General features: G+C 39.5%; 1 protein-coding gene across 1 annotated transcript in view; it reads right to left on the bottom strand.

The window, feature by feature from the left end:
* LOC121084446 (centrosomal protein of 192 kDa-like) overlaps positions 1 to 20,497 on the bottom strand; it is an 87,725-nt gene that overhangs the window by 65,109 nt on the left and 2,119 nt on the right. The window contains exons 3-15 of the mRNA XM_040585874.1: positions 19,793 to 19,939; positions 18,231 to 18,442; positions 17,038 to 17,136; positions 15,849 to 15,989; positions 15,391 to 15,548; positions 14,573 to 14,723; positions 10,819 to 11,002; positions 9,712 to 9,890; positions 5,704 to 5,816; positions 4,591 to 4,831; positions 3,620 to 3,742; positions 1,892 to 2,052; positions 320 to 366 (exon numbers count right to left, since the gene is read on the bottom strand). Coding sequence (XP_040441808.1) covers positions 320 to 366; positions 1,892 to 2,052; positions 3,620 to 3,742; positions 4,591 to 4,831; positions 5,704 to 5,816; positions 9,712 to 9,890; positions 10,819 to 11,002; positions 14,573 to 14,723; positions 15,391 to 15,548; positions 15,849 to 15,989; positions 17,038 to 17,136; positions 18,231 to 18,442; positions 19,793 to 19,939 — 1,956 coding nt within the window. The remainder of the gene's footprint in view (positions 1 to 319; positions 367 to 1,891; positions 2,053 to 3,619; positions 3,743 to 4,590; positions 4,832 to 5,703; positions 5,817 to 9,711; positions 9,891 to 10,818; positions 11,003 to 14,572; positions 14,724 to 15,390; positions 15,549 to 15,848; positions 15,990 to 17,037; positions 17,137 to 18,230; positions 18,443 to 19,792; positions 19,940 to 20,497) is intronic.

The following is a 20,497-nucleotide window of genomic DNA, read 5'->3' on the forward strand; positions in this document are numbered from 1 at the left end:
GTAAGCTAAACTACAACTGGGATAAAATGTGAATTCCTTACACTGATAAAGAATTACAACTAGGAGTAAACAATTTTCACAGTTGAGAAAGATTAAATGGAGACATGCTCCCATAGTACTAATTATGTTAAATGATCTGCAAGAAGGAAGCAAAAGTGAGGCACCACAGGCTGAGCATGCTAGCATCGTTACAAACTTAAGGGATACATAAGACAATAAACACAGTTCAATTGCCTCCCTCCTCCTCTCACAGAGTAAGTCTATTATGAGATTAATATTAGAAAACCTTTAATTTCACCATATTTAGAAAAGCTTTCACCTTGTTATTCTTACTGTCTGGAAGCAAACACATTCCAGTTGACAAATCTGAAACAAAACAATGTAGCGTAATCAGTTCATATCAAATCAATAACGTTAGTATGTTCTCATGTTACACTACTAAGTGCTGACTATTCTACAAGATAGAAGACCGGGCCTCCTGAAAGTCTGAAATACACCACAAAAATAACCCTGAAACATACACATTATCACAAAGCCAAAGTTCACGTGTTTTTATAACAATGACCTAAAGTATCTGGGAACAATTAAAAAGGCAGGGCTTCACCAGGGCTAAAACTGTAAAAACTATGAAAGACAAATACTGCCTTAAGGATTTCTATAAGGCAGTGCAAACAAGTAAGAAGTCCCAGGTTAGACTAGCAGAAGTGGGAAACAAGTGTTCTGTTCCACTGTTGCACTTCATCTACCAAGCCAATTCTTTTTTTGGATCACTTGCAAACAGCTTCTACCTGTCTTTGTGTTATATCCACCTATAATCCAACTGCAAGTCCCACAAGTCAAGAGAACATTTTAGACATGCACATACAAATTTTATCAAAAGAAGTTCCTAATTCCTAAGTAATAGATGGAAATAAAAGGCAATTTCCAGACTAGAATCCTAAATCTTGATTAAACAACAAGTTAAAACCAACTAGTTAAATATGACTAGGTGCTATCAAGTCCAAACACTGGGCAGTCCCAGTTTTCAAAAGCATCATGACTTTTGTTGCCATAGTTACTGCCACTTCCCCAGGACTACAATAAGCAACTGAAGCCAACGCTTCATCACTAGAAGCATGTTTTATAAGGGCACATTTGTATTACAAACTATAGTACTTTCTAATCAAACATGTTCTCCATTAAATTATTAATAGTCAACTCACAAAAACCTACGCAAATGTTCAGATAAAGCTTAGAAAAGATTAAATATACTTGGTAATGACTTCATGTTTAATGAATTTTAAGGAATGAGCAGAATTTAATCACAGGACTAGCATCAGCAAAAAACCCTAGCAAATTTAACATTACTAGCCAAGCTCTTAAAGTAAGTTACGGAATATTATTCTGCTTCCCGTACTAAATAGTCATACTTCAAAAAAAAGCATAGTTTTCACAGAAAGTATACCAAACTACTTTTTCATGTGTTATCTCACTAGAAAAGTATGTTTCCAGTTTCTATAGCTGTTTTCAGGCTGGAACAAGGGAAGAAAAGAGATATAAGTTAAAACAGTGTCATAGACTTAAGCCTACTGAAAGATAAGGGGTAGAAAACAGCTTACACATACTTTTCTAAAAGTGAAGTTCCTGAAATTAATCCAGATTCTAGTTATGGTATTTTATAGCAAACATTGTTTTCACCAGCTTCCTGTCTAGCTTCGTACTTTGGGAAGAAACCTTAGAACAATGTCAACCACAAGCTTTCTGTTTTCAGTTTGTTCAAAATTAAGAGGTTTTTTTTCAAAATTCATTTATGTTACGCCATAAAACGGTGAAGAGTCAAGAGAAGACATCTACAGCATGAAAAGCTAACTACACTGAGAGTAAGTATACAATTTTCCTCAGATTTTAATACCTTCCAATCGCTGAAGTGGCAACACCTCAAGTAAGGTATCTTGACTGTGACTTGAATGCTCAATGACATTCTGATCTTGCTCTCCATATACTGAATGGGGTTCTTTCAAACTAACAGATGTTGGCTGAGATGTTTGCTCTTTAACTTGTGTAGCGAGTTCCCTAGAAACACAATTATTTCAATGAAAAATCACTGTGAAAGATATAGATCAACATTAGTAGACAACATCTCTCCATATAAAAATTTGATAAATTATCTGATTTTAATGCCTTTGTCTCTAGGAACTCAGCTGTTCCCATTAATATAGATTGTACAGGCCTATTACTTGTCATTTTACAATAAATGAGTAAACATCAAGACTTCAAAGGCTTCAGTTTCACTGAAGTGTGAAACATAATGCAACATATGTCTCTCTTTCTGTTTCTTTCTCCCATTTCTGCAAAAAGGAGAAAAAGTATAGGGGGGGAAGTATAAGGGGAAAAGGGTCTATTCCAGGCGAGTTCCATGATCCATTTGAGAGCAAGTCAAACCCTAGACAAGATGTTCCTTAGTCCATAACACCCGCATGCCTTTTGCAACATTAAATTAGGGACTAAATCACAAAGAACACAAATTGCTGAAATTCCATATAGTTCTGTTAAATAACAGTTTTTATAATTCTGTTTAAAAGTTATTTTTCACCTCTGGTTTCACAGGACTTCCATACAGGCAGATAAGATAATCACGTAAGACGTTAAAATTTCCACATTGAGAGAAATGAACCACACTTTTGCTGTAGTATTTTAAATATATAAATGAAACTAACATTTTAAAAGGTCTAAAATGCAATTATTCTATGTTTTGTAGTATTTTTACTGCAGTACAATCAAGACACTGACTCCCTCACTTAAATCCTATATTGTTTTTATAGGGACATACTGGCTATCATGCAGTTTTTTCAAAAAGAAACACGTTGCGGTTTCTATCACAACAATAGGAACAAATTCGACCTTGATTAGAATAACCTATGCAACAACTTCCAACACTTAGTAATGCCCTCTAAAGTATTTCTCTAACACCTGTTATTTCTTAAGAAATAGCAATCACTGATGCTGTAGGGAAGTTAAATTTAATAGAAATTGATGCTCCTTTCTGTATGCACACTGCATGTTATTTAGTTGGAACAGATTTAAATCAGAGCAAACTATTATTTACACACATGACATGAACCAGAAACATTAGCTTAATTCTAGATTATGCAATGTACACTATGTAAATACAAGCCAGATTCAAGTAAGTCAATTAATCATGCTTAGAAAATTCTTAATTAGTGTGACAGAAAACAAAACATCGTAGTTAAAAAAAAAAATCACTTAAGATTCATTCCTGTCATGTACATGAGGCCCAATGAGTCAATTAAACAGCCAAACACTGTTTACATAGGGCTATACAAGCTGTAGCATTGCACAGGATGTTTACAGGTAGCCTGCCACTATCCCTCTTCTGAAAGCATGCAGCGTTTCAGCAGGAAAAGCTGCCCAGACTGCCCAACACTGTAAACTAACAAACTAATGCACAGCTGAGCTCTCCAGTTACTGCCATCAAAAGGCCAACAGTAGAAGCTGCTGCTGAGGTGGGCAATTTGATTATGAAGTATTCCATAATTAGCTTATAGTACGTATAGATCTACATACTATATACTGGTATGTGCATTTTGGGACAGAATTTGATTTTAACTGTTTCACTTACATGTCTTCATGGAAGCTGAGGGCAAATCTCCCCATTGGTTCAAGATCTGACTGATTACCGCAAGAAGATCCTGACAGAGGTGAATGTTTCCCTTCTAAATAGGATGCACAGATATCAGAAAGCCTGTAAAGGGCGAGAAGGAACACACAACAGAATCATTCTAATATGCACCACTCCTGTTTTCCAAAGAACTGGGGGGGGGGGGGGGGGGGGGATCATATTGATGGCCACTCATCTCCTATAAGTTCACTGATTTGAGTATCTTAGCAATTTCAAGCCAAACTGTATTTAAAGGTACACATATGTACCCAGAATGATCCTCTCCAGTCTTCCGTAGTTCTTTAGTGAAATACCACATTATCCTTTTTAGTGGCTAGTGCTGTCCCACTTGGAACACACCATTCTGGAAAGAAAGGGTTTAAAGTCTGATCTTACTCCTTGTCAAGTCACAGGACAGTAGTTAAGTAAGCAAATGCTTCCAACTGTTACTCTTTACTCTACTCCTTGCTGAACAAATCATTATAAATTGTGTTAAATGTTAATTTGTATCCATAACACTATTTCTTACACTACCCTTTTTAAAATGAGCCAGATCCAGGCAAGTTAAAGAAGTAGTTAACAGAGCTAAGAGAATACACATGTAAAAAATGTATTACTCTCTATACAGCTTCAAACCTGAGTATACTAAGCTGAAGAGTCGAGTTAAACTTGACTGTTATCAGTCTAAAAACTAAATTACTCTTTTAAAGGGTAATTTTAATGTAAGTAATTTATGAGTTATGAATTAAATGCAGATTTTTCACCACTAATACAATCAACTCTATGTTTGCTGATTAGTATGCTACTAATTACCAAATAGTTTTAATCATCTACCAAATAATCTGTGAAAAGAATTTTTCCTCTCCAAAGTGGAATACTTCAACCTGGCCAACTGGTTTTTTATACCAAGAGGTATTAACTGATAGTCTCACCTGTTGTCACAGCCCGTTTTATTCCTGGCAACAGTTGAAGCTGCAACAGGTAAGCCAGGGTTTGAGGAAATAGTAACATTTTCCAAAATGACACTTGCACTGCTGTTCAATGACTGGCCCAAGAAGCTTGGAAACGTCTCATCAGCAATATTTCTGAAGCCTTCCATCATCCAGCACAAGCTGCTCAAAATAGCACTCTGCTTGGCAACGCCGTCAGCCCTGGCCCAGCAACATCTGAAAGCTGGAACAAAACAACTATACAGTTACACAAGTCACAATAATGCTGTCAAAAATGCGTGATTTCTACATCACAGCCAATATTCTTTGGCAGTCGCCCCACTTTGTCCACAAACGTGCTTAAAAATTACTTCCAATCCTTTCCCCCAAAAGTCTTTTGGGAGCCACAGTTTTACAGCCTTCTTGGACATTCTAAAAAGAGCAACAGCCCTACACGTTCAGTATCGACGCTGCACGACGTGCCAGCCTATATTTAGCCTATAAAGCTAGTCGGACCAGGACGGCCTCCCTCCGCTTCCCCAGCGGCGAGCACCTGGGGAGCACAAACCCCGTGACGCGACCATCAAGGGCCGCTACCTGGCAGGCGGCCGCCCAGCGCTGCCGATCCCGGGGCGGAAGGCCTGGGCCCGGGCCCTCCCCCCTCAGCACCCCGCGCAGACACCGCCACGCCACGGCTCGGGAACGCCGCGATGGCAGCGCCGGGGGGGCGGCCGCCGGCACCCTCGGCCGCGCAGGCCGGGACGGGGAGCGGCTCGAAGCACCGACCCCCTTCCCCCCAGAGCAGCGCATGGGCCCGGCCCTACCCGTAGCTGCCGCGGGAAGCCCGAAGTGCCAGCTGGCGCCACCGCCCCCCCAGCGCCGCGACTCGCCTGAGAGGAGCGGGAGGAACCGCGGCCCAACCGCCAAAACTTCAAACCGCCGCTCCCGCCGCTACGCGCCCTCCGGCCCCCGCTGCCCCGTCCCGTCCCGCCCCTCTCCGCTCCGCCGCGCAGCGCCCCCTACAGGGCGGGCGGGCCCCACCCGCTCACCCGGAGCAAGACAGACACAGGCCCCCCCCACCCCCACACACCCCCGGCTGCCGCCGCCCAGACCAACCGCTGGCCAGCAGCGCGTGCGCAGCGCCGCCGCTCGCCTCCCAAACTTTCCCGAGCCCGCGCGCGCTTCGCCCGCCCGCTCCCGCCCAGCCCCGCCGCCAGCCAATGGGCGAGCTGCAACCCGAGCCGGCGATTGGCCAGCGGGGGACGGCAGGATGAAAAAGTTTGGGAGGGGGCGAAGAGGGGAATGCTGATTGGGCGAGGCCGTTCGGCGGGACGGGGGCGGGCCCGGGGGCGGGGCGCGGTGCCTCCGTGCCCCCGGGGCGGCGCTCGGCAGCGGCGGGGGCGGTCGGTTATTTGAAGTATTTCCTTGCGGACCGGCGAGTTTGAATCCCGGTACCGGTGAGTACCTCGGGGTCGCGCAGGCGAGCGGCGGAGCCCCTGAGCCGCCGGTGCTGCGTGCCCGGCCCTGCGGCCCCGGTCAGGGCAGAGCCGTGTGAAGAGGAAAAAGCTTCAGCGGGATTTACTTAGGTGACGGCTTGTATTTACATGACAGGCGCTGTTTGTATTAACTGGCTATGTTTTCTGTCGTGGTGTTGTTATATGAGTCACGTAAATGAGGTTGAGCAACGTGCAGTTTATACACAGTACATGGAAAATTTTATTTCCATTTTGAAGCAAAAATGGCACATTTATGAGGATAGATGAGAAGGCAGCAGATGCCTTCCAAACACGTGTATGTGTGTATGACAGCTTTAAAAGATTTAGATCAAATTCAGTGTTATTCCAGGACATTTTCACAGTGCACTTCTACAGTCATATTCCTGGTATGAAGATTGCAAAAAGCTAGAAAGAGAGTGAACATTCACACCTTCAGCCTCATCAGAAGTTCATACTGTGTTCAAATATGTTCAAAACAAAAACAAATGACAACAAAACCAAACAACCCAAGAAAGCCACCTCCTGGCTACTACTACAAGACCCAAACCCCTCTAGCCCTGGAAGTTCAAGCTGAGATGTGCTCCAAGCCCATAAACAGTATACAAGATAATGCATATCTTCTTTCAGAAGAATAAAAGGGACATCAGACTTCAAAGTGCCAGATAAATTTAAAATACTGCAAGTACCTGCTCTCATCACCCCTCTCTAAGCCCTTCTACAATCTCCCTCCTGGGGTTTCTGTTCTTACATTCAGGGGCCCAGATCCTGCACAAAAGTCCAGTTCACAATCCTGACTTATGGGAGCAAGGCAGAGGAATACAGAGGAAAGCATGAGTTTGAGGAAGCAAAGGTCAAGGATACGGAATGCAAGGTCCGGGTTTGGAGAGATGTCAGTGGAAGTGGCAGGCAGGGGGAAAGGCAAGGATTGGCAACAAAACCAGCATAAGTTCATTTGTTGAAGTCAAAATACTTGGCCAGTCCATTGGAAATGCGACTTGTTTGCACTGAAACTGTAACAGCGTTTTTCCATCAGGAGTCTGACAGAGATTAGTCAGGATATCTAATAATACATGTTCAGCACAGAGGAAAATAATGTGACCATGCTGAATTAACTATAAAAACACACACTGAAAGCTGCAAAAAGTGGTCATTTATGTTATTATCATAACTGATTATTCTGGGCTCCAAAAGAATAACAGAAGCAAATTTAATGAAAAAAAAAAAAAAAATGCAAGCAGGAATCTTTCCCATAGATCTGCCATATCAAGGATAGTTACACATAAAGAATTATCTTTGAATATATTTGACACTTTGTTACACTGCAGTAATTAAGGCATACCCAACAGACACTGTAGGGTCTTAGCACAAACTTTTAGCATTGGGAAACAACGGTGTGTGTAGACACTGCCACCTTGCTTTTCCTGATGGCTGCTTAGGAAGGAGCCCTACGTTTTTTTCCTGGTACAAGTAGACATACAGTAAGAAAATGATCAATTACTATATTGAAGGGAGTGACCTTTTAAATGGTTAAGACAGAAATTCTGCAAGTGGCTTAAACCTTCAAAAGTGTATTCTGCTCCTTGCATACCCAAAACCAGTTTGTTCTGTTTTAGGAATGAGTCTTAGTATAATAGTTTCAATTGTCTTTTTTTTTCAAATTACTCTCACATTAAGAAGAGGGGTTTCCTCAAACCCTTTGTATTTGATCAGCCTGTCAGTTTCCCAAGAAAGATGAGACCCTTGCGTCCAACCAGCCTGTCCGCTACCTGCATTTGACACCCCATGGTATCAGGGAGGGGAGGGGAGGGGGGTGGAATGTGATTTGACTGACCCATTCAGAGGCCCCCACTGACAGCATCGCTGAGTCAAATCCCTTATCACAACTACTCAGATCTCTGGAGGCTTACACAAAGTTAACTTCAGCTGAAGATTATCAAGCTTGTGACAGAATTAAAGTTCAAAGATTGCCAGTGATAACAGAGTGACTGCAAAGCAAGCTTACAATAATACACCTGATAACAGCTAGCATGAGTTAGTCATAGAATAAAGTTCTTATCCAGTAGGTGTCTCAGTGGCGGAGAAGACAGGCTTGGCCTGTTGACTGATCCCAGATGGAGTCTTCCCTAACTCCTCTCCTCATTTGTTCACTTTTTATACTTTGTAGTACATTGCATATCCAGTGTCATACACAGGACTGGTTACAAGTTTCTGGCTTTTAATGCTGATTAGCGCGCACCCTCAGCACTGCTGACGTTTTTCACTAACTGCGCATGCTCCCCAAGTGGGGTTTTGCCCTCTTTTTTTTTGGGGGGGGGGGGGCTGTTTGAGTTGGAAGTCACAATCTCCCACTACCACAATTACCTTTGTCCTACTTTCAACTGATTTTCTGTTGATGTACAGGGGTTGTCTTTTCACCATCCGTTCTTTGTCCCCATCCTTTCCAAGGCTGACTCCCTTGATTAGAAGTCACTTCACTCATAACAACTTACGAGTGGGTCAGCCTGACCCAACTTCATGCACAGATGTGTTCAACACAATTTGGTAGTGTAGACAAAAATCCCTCCCCTCCCCCCCCCAGCCTTTAGAGTTATTTCAGTCCAGGACCAGTCCACTTCCTTTACATTTAGTTGGAGCTTGAGTGACTCTAATTGTACATATTTTTGTTACTGGTTGGTATCACATGCCCAGTGAGGTGTAGTACCTGGGAAGTGGGTAACTTTGGGATGGAGGTGTGCATTAGTATTACAGTGAGGTTGTTTCATCTGAGGAAAGTAATTTTGCCGCAATGGTTGGCTCAGCAGTGAACATCTCATATATTCTTCATGTGACAACTACTGTACAGCTTACCAGACCACCAAGTTCCCCTTCCTTCCAAGTTACTCCTGTCCGCAGGTGCTGAGATGGTAGTATGTGTTGCTTAGGGAGCTGGGGTAGAATCCATGCATACCAACCATCTTGAAAGTGATAAGCTGTATCTTATCCTAAAAAACTTCCTGTATTACTACACTTCTGCTAGGTCCCAGTTTTCTCCAATTCCCCCCCAAAGTAATTTTCCCAGACTCATTCTCCCTCAGAGAAATAATCTTTCCAACCCCCCTTTAAACCATACATTTAATCATGTAACATTTCTGTTGTTTACCATACAAAGTGTGGCATGGTTAACTTTTTGGTAAAAAGGTCTAAGCCAGGGGTCTTCAAACCTTTTAACCAGGGGGCCGGCGCAGGGATGAAGTGGCAGGCAGCCATCTGCGGCTGCTTGGTTTCCCCCCGCAACCCCCGGCTGGGGGCGGGGGGCGTGTCTGTAAATACCGGGGGCCAGACTGAGGATGCTGGGGGGCCGTATCCAGCCCACAGGCCGTAGTTTGAGGACCCCTGGTCTAAACCTTTACCTCCAGCCCCACTCCCCAGTTCTGTTTTGCTGGTGAAAACTGTCAGCAGCCTACCTCCACACAGTCAGCAAGCACTCTTAACACCACTGTTACCTCTAGTGTTTTTTCACAATACAAGTAAAATTCACAGGAACTTGCTATCATTTTAGAAGAACACACATTGCCCTTTCCAATTCTCTTTATGCCAGTGGTCTGTAGCCCTAAGTAGCATGAGCCCACTTTGAGGCACATTGAAATACATGATTTCTTCTGTACAGAGCCCACCTTTATCCTTCCTCCCCCTAAGATCTAGCTGAACAAGCTCAGCAATCACATCCTGCACAGTAACACTACTCCCTAGCAATACCACGCATTCATTGTCCAGTCTTTGCCTCTCACCTGTCCCACACCAGCCAAAGTTTGAGCCAATGCCAGCATGCTGATCCACAGCAATCATGTTCATGCTGACACATCAAAAAGGGGGCTTTCAAGTCAGTACTATTTCTTCACAATGTCCTAAGTAAATTATTCAATCACAGGAAAAAGAATTACACGGTATTTTGAAACCTAAAAACCCTAGTAGTCTCTGCAGATCTTCAACACACACCCATGAGAAAAGTCTGAGCACACCCTGTGGCACAGAAACGTTAACAGGCAATGGCACATCCAGAATGGCACAAAAGCAAAGCTGAGAATGGACACCTGGTCCAAAAAAGCTCATTGATCAGAAGCCAGTTTAAAAAAAAAAAAGCCTATTACAAGAAAAAGCATACCAATACAGACCTTTTAGAATAAGTTTATTAATCAACCACAATTATAAAATTTAAATATTTATACAGCAAGATGGAAAATTCTTAAGTCACCAAATACTCCAAACTATTTTGCTGCAGTATACACAGGAATGGTTTTGTTACTTTTACAAGTTGATCCAATATCATCCTTTAGTTACTCAGCAACTTCTTGAAGGCATATTTAATTTTGAGAGTACGTTTCACATTTGTCAGTGCAATATACAAAAAGAAAAAAAATCCAAGACCATACTAAACTGATTCCAAAAATAAAAAAGGAAAAAAAAAGACAAAAAAAGACAGGCATATTAAAAGTCAGCTACTCCATAGTTTGTGGTTAATATTGTTTGTATGTGTTGCCATAGCTCAAAGGGTACTGATAAAATGTTCCTTTGACACACAAACATAAATAACATATTCCAAATATTGTAGTTTGTTTTGCAAAACATGCATGAAGTTCCCAATTTTTTTAAAAATCTTCTGTACGAGAGAAGAAATATCAAAGGCAGCCAGAAATGGAAGCATTCACAAACACCAAAATAAGGCCCTTCAGAGTTTATTTAAAGTAACATGTTAAACCCCTTCATTCTCAGGTAATAGATTAAGAGGCCGAGATACACATCGTCTGCGAGGGTGAGGATACTGGAGGTTGGCAGTGTCAGCATCGCAAGAGTGCTCTATCAGAGGAGGAGGAGGAAGGAGCTGGGCATGACTGGACCATCTCGATCCAGCCCGTGGGGAATCCAGAGGGGGAAAGAAATACCTGAAACAATTAAGAAAGGAACAAAACACCAAAACAAAAAAACAAACCAAAAAAAACCAAACAAAAAACAAAACAAGAAAAAGAGAAAGGTAGTAAATACAAGGAGAACCAAAGAGGAGAAAAGACATGCTGGAAAAAAAAAAAAGGCTTTAGTATATCCATGCCAAAACCAATAGAACATAATAGCAGAAATCAAGGCTTGTAATTCAAAACAAGACAAATCTGGAAACTGTTCTTCAAAGGAAAATAATACAGTCTTTTCCACTGAAATTCATAGAAAAGAATACCATAAAAAGAATCCTAGTATACATCTTTACAAAAGAACAGATTGCTTTGGAAATCAAAAGGATGTTGTAGCACACCTATTAACAGGCTTTAATTCTCCCAAAATTCCTGCAATTTGTTAACAGAGCTTTTAGTAACGTTTCATTTGTGACACAAAATATACATTAAATATTAAGTACATTTTCTGCATATGCATCTAATTCAGATTAACTTCACAGCGCTTCCAAAATAGATGTAAAAACATCATTGTTTTTACAATGCTTTAAAATTAATAATATACATTTACAGAGAATAACTACTTTCAGTGAAATACAGTCTTTGTATGTATTTACATTTTTCTGCAAAATCCTCAGAGTAAATTTAAGATTCCTGGTGAATGCAAGACTCAGAATTATGCCATTTCATGTCATTTTTCTGCTGTTTTTATTAGAACTTACCCGTAATACTTGTGCATTTTAGTATAACTATATTAGATACCTACAGATATTTTCTGTCCTGTTTACAGTTCTGTGGTCTTACATAAATGAACAGCTATACAATTAATGACATTAAGGGACAATTCACAGCAAACTGCATTTTGGTTTCTATCTTTGTATGGCTCAAGTGTTTGCATTTTTTAGGATACTACGCTTAGAGAATTTTAGTTACTCCATGGAATTATTACCATAGGAATGTACAAATACATATCAGAAAAAGTACTTCTCTTAGGATGAAGAAAGTATGACAGTACTTACAAAACATTTATTTGAAGTCATACTAAGGTATAAATGAAGCAATACCAAACTATCAAAAGCTACCATCTGTACAATTGTCAAAACACAGTTTTCTTATTCCTTTAAAACTAACAGCTGCATATATTACAAAGCAGTTACAAACTTGTGATGTTTAGGAATCTTAAACAATGAACATTATGAAATGCGAAACAGATCATTTATCAAAACAATTTTAATGAAATTTCTCTTAACTGTCACTTCCCTCCTCCCATCCCAATTAAGGACAAAAAAAAAAAAATCTCACTTTTAGTCATGAACTAGTCTTTTAATTTGACAAGCTTTCAAAAAAAAGTGTTTTGATGGAAGTTTTAGGGTTTGGGTTGGTTGACTGTGGTTTTTTTTCCCGAACAAGAAGCCTCTCCAAGTATTTTTCTATCAGGAGTTCCAACAGTATCAAACTGTGCAGGCTAGTACAAAAAACGTACACAATGTGTTTTAAAAAGGCTTTTTGAATAGCATTTAGTAGTTAGCAGGCTGCTGGTGTCTTGGGAGAGGTCAAACGGCGTTGGGGAGGGGAAAAAGGAGTTCGTTTTCCATTCCTGTGTGCATGCAACAAGCAGCAAAACACCAAAGTTACTCCAGTTAGCTTGGTATCAGCTCTGCTTTCTGTTAAAAAGGACATAATACAAATGGAGAATGGAAATTGTATCATAGATCTAGACACACAATTACATCAACATAACAATACAGCCCTACTGACTTTTTTTCCAGCACTCTACATCATCAGTTTGGAAGCTATTTTGATTACAAATCCAGTCTGGTAACTGTGCTTTAAGTTTTCCAGATCTGCCTATACTTCAGCTGTTCTAAGTGTTTAAATGTATAGACACTGAAACATAGCATCCACAGTCACAGACCAAATAAACGCTGTGTGGCATACCAATTTAGTCAAGTGTCAGTACATGAGTCTTTATTATAAGCATTAATACACTAAGACAAAAGTTAGCAACTGTGCTTATGCAATTCAAGCCAATGTAATTACAAAAGAAAGTATAGTTAAGTGCATCTTTTTGTATAGTAAGGCTCAATCCTAGGACAAGACACCATGTATTCTGAAATTCCACAGACTTAATTCTGTAACAAAATGTTAATTCCAAATTGGAGCCAAGAATAATTTATGAAAACAAACAAGCAAACAATAAAACAGAAAAAAAAAAACCACTTTCGAAATACAGTGCAATGGAAGGAGCCTAAAATAATGCTAAAAGTTTCGGTTTTACAACGTCTTACTACCGACTTCAGGGAGTCCTTCTGGCAGCAGCAGTCTTAGACAAGGAGACGGTGCAACCACACCCTGTGCTAGGGAAGTATAAAGTATCCTGTATCTCCCTATGGAGCCCAAGCAAATAGTTACATAGCTTTGGACATCACACTTCCAAGACAGGACTGCATCTCAGCATTTTTCTGCTACACTGGAAGTAGCACCTGGAACCAGATGACCAGTATCAGGCTTGGGCCACTACCATTTCTCGCTCTCCCATTTATCTTGTGATGAAAATGTGAAAGTCCTTCTCTGTTCAACACAGCTAGGGATCTGGAAGCCAGAACTGCCATTCGGGATTGACTGCTGAAGGGCAGGGGCTGAAGGCTACTCTCCAAAAGCAAACTGTCATAGTACTTTACGATAAGCATTTTAAACTCAAAAAAAGCCATCTTAGTAGCTCTGTATGGATGAGAATGGAGGCTAACCCAAGGCATTTGAAAGATATAAAAGGTGGCCACAAAACTTGGAAGCTGCTGCTATGGAATCTGGCCACATCCAGTCCTTACATAGGACACATCCTGTGAAGTTGATTGTACACACTCCACCATACAAATGCAGGGCTCAGATATCAGGATTTCAGTGTGCACAGATCAAAATGGTTTTCAGAAGAGGCAATGAAATTTACCTACTGAACAGCAATTACTACAGAATAAAAACATAACAAAGAGAACAAGTTAATCTGCAATAAGAATGCCGTATGAGGAAGATTTTAAAAACCCAAAACTTTTATTCAATTGATAGTACACCTGCAAAAATGCAGGTCAACTAACATTAGTATATGATTGTTGAAACCATACATTATGGAGTATCTTTTCCTCCTTCCTTTCTGCTACATTATCCCAGTGAAGAACAGAAATTTGTTGCTGGTATTTTTGCTTCACTGTTTAACATGCATCTAAAACAAAAGGGCAGTTACACAGCAGTACAATCAAGCTTCTCCTTGTCTGAAACTATTTCAGAAAGTTACTTTTAATAATGTGAAAGGTCTCAAAGTGAAAATAGTTGATGACATTGCTTATTTATACGGAATGATTCAGTATGGCTTATGGTTTTGTTCATTTTTCTCTTAACGCTGGCATAACAGACACCATCACAGAGCAACACTAGAAGAGCTTGTAGAAGTACTCATGCAATAAATCACAGTGCACTTCAATAAAGAAATATTAAAAAAAATACGAAAGCTAAGTAAAACTGAGATGATTCAGAGAAGAGACTATTTACTGAAAGTAAGTCTACTAATTAACCTACCTGCTGGCAGATGATCCATTTAGTGAATTCTGTAGACTCGTATTGGCTGAACCTAGAGAGGCATTAAAAATTCCCTGCTGAGAACTACCATTCACTGGACTCCCATTACCTTTCAATATACCAGTACACTTCCAGTTGTCCATGTAATTAGCTGCAAATACAGACATACAAGAAGTGTTAGTTTCTCTTCTGAAGCTCAGCGTTTGATACAACTATGATGTTTCAACTGCTCTGCACCTGGTGTGAATTAGATTTGAACTTCAATACCAATATATAAATTCTAAACAGCTGAGGATCTGGCCCTTTAGCTGTCTGACATTCTCTGCCTATCCACAATTTAAAACTCAGTTTTGTTCAGCAGGCAATTATTTTCCTTTTTACAGTAATTACAATACTGTAAAACAAACGAGAACAGTCCAGGAAAAGTGCCACTGGGTGGTGGTTGTTGATTTTGGAAATTTACACAGAAAAAAGCCATTTTCCCTGAACACTGTGACTGAATGTAGATTTTCTGGTTTTGGCAGCAGGCAAAGTTAGTAATGCAGTAGCCATGTTAATTTTTATAATGACAATTTTATATAGTTTGGTGAAAGAATTTAAGGGTACAGTTAAAACTATTCACAGCAGCCTAAATCATGCAAGTGTTCCACCACAGAAAGTTATTTCCTTTTTTTCTGACATGTAAATAGAAATACAAAAATATTTATCATTCACAAATCTAAAGTGAACTTTTACTCCAAGGTTATTTCTTTGAGTAAAATTTCTCATGTGTATTCAGCATGCAAAAAAGCTAATGTATTTCAGGTGGGTGACCTTACCCTTCCAGAGCCTAACACAGCCATCATCACCAGAGGAGGCAAGCACTGTGCCTGTAATATTCCAGCTCACTCGCCACACCTGGGAGTTGTGATTATCAAACTGTGCCACGATATGAATTTCAAATTTTGTTAATCCTCCTGATGAAGTCAATTCTTTCCTGTTTAAGAAAAAAAGTGACATTTCTGCACACAACTGCTCAAAGGTCTGGGCTTGAACATGATGACAAAAAGAGAGGACTACATCTTTCAAGAAGTTTATATCACAATTGTTACTACATTAGGAGTATTGAGATATTCAGACAAAATAACAGACTTGCTCACAGTCCTGTCACCTTAAAAATCAGACTGCTAAAAACAGTCCTGCATACTTGTTACTACTTTTGCTTTGCAGATACTATTAAAATAAGACTATATAGTATGCACCACATCGCACCAAATAATCTTCCTTTTAAGCTCACCTTAGAGGTTTCAGTGTGAAAATTCGTACATCTTTAGTTGCTACAGCTAAGATGTGGAAAGATCTTCCCAGATTTGGAGCAAATGCAATATCATGTACAGGATCTGTGACCGTCATCAGAGCTTCTGCTTTTGCATACTTCCTGTACAGCATAAGAAATTAACCTTTAACACCATCAAAATGGCCAGTGATGCAAGTTATATAAACCAGACATAGTAGAACAGGGGAAAAGGGATTAGTATACACAATGAGACTTGTAAAAATAAAAAGTTTCTTAACATAAATTTAAGTAACAATTAGAAGCAGATTTCTTCAGAAATGGAATACATCAGATACAGTAACTACTAACAACACAGTGTGCTAAATCGTACAACAAAGAACATTACTGTCTACAGTTGAAAAAGGGACATAGACATTCTCCCTTCCACAAATCTAAAGGAAATTTGCATCTCAGTAACTTACTACATTTTCTGTGCTTGTAAGCAGACCACTATCTGCCTCCTCCACTGTTATCATAAACATGTGTCCCATTTTTTTATTTACTACCAGGTAAGTTACAACAACTTTTCTTTACTGTTAATGCACAGAGAACATTGTCTGAAGCTAGGCATAAACCCACAAAACACCTTGGCTCCTTTCCCACACAATCATTCTGACTGAAACACAAGTTGTCTGTCATCATTTAGTTGAAAGTGGTTGTGCACACACTTCCTGGCCTTTTCGGTTTCTGAATTCTTAACTGTACAAACTGAACTTTCACAGAATGCTGGTAATTCACAGGACTTTCTGTCATTATAAACGTGCTTTTAAAAGGATTTTAAGGTCACCTTGAACAAAATGGTGCCAAGTGCAACACAATTCAAATTTCAACTTTGCCCTATTAATTCCCTGTGCAAAATTAAGCATATAAATTAGCAAAAGCAGAGTAAGCCTCCCGTTAAAATGCTGGTAGGAACACTGGCATTTCTGCACCATGACAGAACAAAATTACCAGTATCATGTCTGATTAACATCAGTTACCATTCCGAGGTCTCCCTCTCCTTTTCCATCTAATAGCTCAGAGACAGAATTAATGTATTATTACTATTTACTAACCCCCTCCACATCTATTAACAGGAAAAAAATGAAAGGCCATAAATTAAAAACTACTTTCAGATCCCAGAAGTGTTATACATTGTCATTTAGCATACCTGGTATTTTCATTATATTCATAAATTTGAACCTTAGCCAGTATATTTGGACTGTTGTCATCACTTCCTACAGCTATCATTGGAGAATGTGCTCGAGAGCTGAAAGGTAAAAATAAATACTGTTATATTTACAGGTGATTCCACAGAAAGTACACCAAATCTTGTTTTAAATTTTAGATGTGTAATCTATAAAGAAATCAAAACATAACAAAAATAAAATATCACAAGGAAACAGAAATAAGTACTATGCACAGTTACCGGTACAATCTCTGTTCTGTTGATTTGAAAGCCCACTTTATACACCCACTAAGATGAAATCATTAGGAAACATTATTTAGCAATTCAAGATGATGGTCCCAGAGAACAGGATTGATTTTATATATGCATCTGCGGTCAAGTATTTGCCACAAGTTTCATGGCACAGTCTGCATTCTTTGCAGTACTTTTAATGATTGATTTAGTGGGATTTCATTCAGGTTTTGGAAGATAGATTACAAAAGCTAAACGTGGACGAGTTCTAGTTTTTGCATCAACTTTTAACCCCATCCCATGCATTAAAGTGAAAGCCTGTACTCTCAATCTTCAGGACAGACTACTATCAACGAAGAGAAGATAAACTGGATCAGTAGGCCACAGACCACTACGCCTATAGGGAAAGCCAACTAAGCGCTTCCGGACAAACAGAATCCAAAGGAGTTCTGATTGTTTTTTCCCTTCCTGTTATTGCTGGGGGAGGATACAAGATGAAAAGCTAAGGAGAACCTCTACATGTATGTGTTCTGGCTGAGGAATACCCAACCAAACTCCTCTCTGATTCCTTCCTGTTCAAGAAGGTTAAGTATATCACTGAGCTCCTAAGAATGTAACTGTCCCTTTATAAACACTTTCTCTTACGAAAATCCAAGTTAAGTTTTGGGGGATAAATAAAGAGCACTCCATAGCTCTTTAGCTCATTACTTGCTAAAAATAATTAAGCTGGGACTATTACCTCACAGAGCACAAGAGGGCTTTCTGAAACACTCCTCTGGCTCTTGCTTTATTAAAAGAACTGTTAGCAGCTTTCTTTAAGATCTGACTAAAGTACACTCAATCTTCTACATGCAGTTTTAGAATTTATTCTACAAAACTTCAGAACTCTTCAGATCTTCTGCTTAAACAGTCATAAAGCAAAACCTACAGTTTTAATAACATACCTTGAAGGATTCCAAGAAATACAACTGCAGCTTAGCTTACATGATATTTCATGCTGCAGTGACCACTGACTAAGGTTCATCACATCTGGAGCTTCATAAATCCTTACAACTCCATCTGCTGAACAGGTTGCTAACATAAGACCCATATGCTTGGGAGCAAACTTCACATCTGTAACAGATGTCCTGCTGTCTACTAGAGTGGTCCTCTTCACCTGCAAAGAAAGGCAGAAATTCTTGAAGGAAATGCTAGAAATTTCCATTAAAAAATTATCCCCTAAGGAAACCTAATGAAAGTCTGACAACACCATTTCATAGGATCACTTACCTCTTCCATCAAGAACTTAAAAAAACAAGTCTTTATACACCAATGAAGTTGAAAAGTGGCAGGTCATTGCACTAATGCAATTTCAAGCATCAAGAAATATACTCATAGTGGTATCAAAGTTCTGATGCCAAAAAGAGTTGTTTAGATTACGCTTTTTAGGAAAAAAAAAACCCAACCGCATAACAGAAGCACAAAATAGAAGAATACTGGCCACAGGCAGTTTGAAAGTGTCCTCTTCGTTCATACCAGTGACAATATTAACTGCAATGCCTAGCAACACTGCTTTTTAATTTCAGTGCTGCTGAAGTTTACCATGAAACACTTTCCAACTGAAGCATCAAAACAATTATTTCTGATAAGGGAATGGGTGAGTACAGCAGACATTTGACAGGAAGATTAGCTAGGGTGAAAGAGGAAAAAGTTATAAACATTTGTTTTTCAAGTTGTATCCTCTCCTGGCCAACAAAGTATGAGTTTGAGCTGAAAGCTATGTATCACAACTGCACCCAGGAGTGAGCTTCCACACCCCACCGGGTCCCAAGACTCCTGACAACTTAAGTCTTTGTAATTATGTATTTTAATGTTAGAAAACTGCAGATATTTTAGCAACCTAAAACAAAATGTTTGAGGCAGGAATATTATACTGAGTTATATAAGAGTACACATGAGGAATAGCTGAGAAAATCTGTTTAAATCTAAAATTCTCTTGATGAAATGCTACCTAGAAAATCCACTTCCAAGCAAACAATTTCCCCTCAAAACTTGATCTCGTTTGAAAGATGAAAAAGAACAGCATGAGACAGTTTCAGATGAGCTCCTGTCACAGAAAAAAATGTACAACTTTGATTCTACTGCAGATGGAAATTCATGTCTGCAAGTTGCTTGCCAGGGAACATCCTACTAAGAAACACCAACAGCAGTGACACTAATCGGGCCTGAATGTTGTCATCTAGCTGTTTTCCCCAAATACTTCAGGCAAAATCAGGGACACTCCATATTAACAGAAGAAAAAGAGTGTGCTTTTTCTGTTTCAGAAATACAAAATATGTTGCAAAACCAGTAATGTCCAGTAACATGGTAATTAGAAAAATTTGCACGTTCAGTCTTCTGTTTAGTTCTGAAATTTCAACAGTTTGCAGCTTCAGCCCATTATGATAAGCAAACAAATCAGTAAGGCACAGTAAAACTCTTTATATGGGCACATATATAAACTGTAATTAATATGTTGAAGTCTCACCCAGTGACTCTGGCCTCGGAGTTTATCATTTGACTCTCCCACTATTTCTTCCCATACAGCTGCTGTTCTATCAAAAGAGCAGGAAGCCAGGACCTGCCCAAATTCAGGATGGGCCCATGTCACACGCCACACAGATCCGCTATGTGTCTGCAAGATAACACCAAAACGCTACAGAGTAATGTACTTACTGTATTAGTCCAAGTGATCATACATTTTCATTACTTTCTGCAGAAGCAAAATTAAATTCTAGGAAGTAGTAAGATTAATCCTTAGAAACCTGTGTTCTTTTATAAAGCTCAAAGTTTCACAGCAGCTCTCAGAAAGGTTTGGTTAAAAAAACCAAACAACAAGCACACAGAGGTCAGAGGTTGTAACATTTAATAGGAAGAGGTCTGGCTTTTTTTTTTCTTTTTAAGTCTTACAATATGCAAAAATTAAATATTCAATTAAAAATTAAGGTACTGTTTTCCAACTCCCTAAACACCAGTTACTGCTATGTTTACTGATACAAAGTCTACCAACATTCCTAACTGCTAATATAAGGCTGCACGCTAGCTTCTGCTTTAGGTAAGAGGTATTAGAGCTGTTTTATAAAAGCAGAGAAAAAATATTTTGCCATTAAGAAATACAGGATCTACAACAAATCAAAAGTATTTCTGCTCTACTAAGCAAAAATTAAGCATGTTTTTTCAAAAACAAAGGAGA

This window comes from Falco naumanni, chromosome 3, assembly GCF_017639655.2.
Source record: "Falco naumanni isolate bFalNau1 chromosome 3, bFalNau1.pat, whole genome shotgun sequence".
Lineage (NCBI taxonomy): Eukaryota > Metazoa > Chordata > Aves > Falconiformes > Falconidae > Falco > Falco naumanni.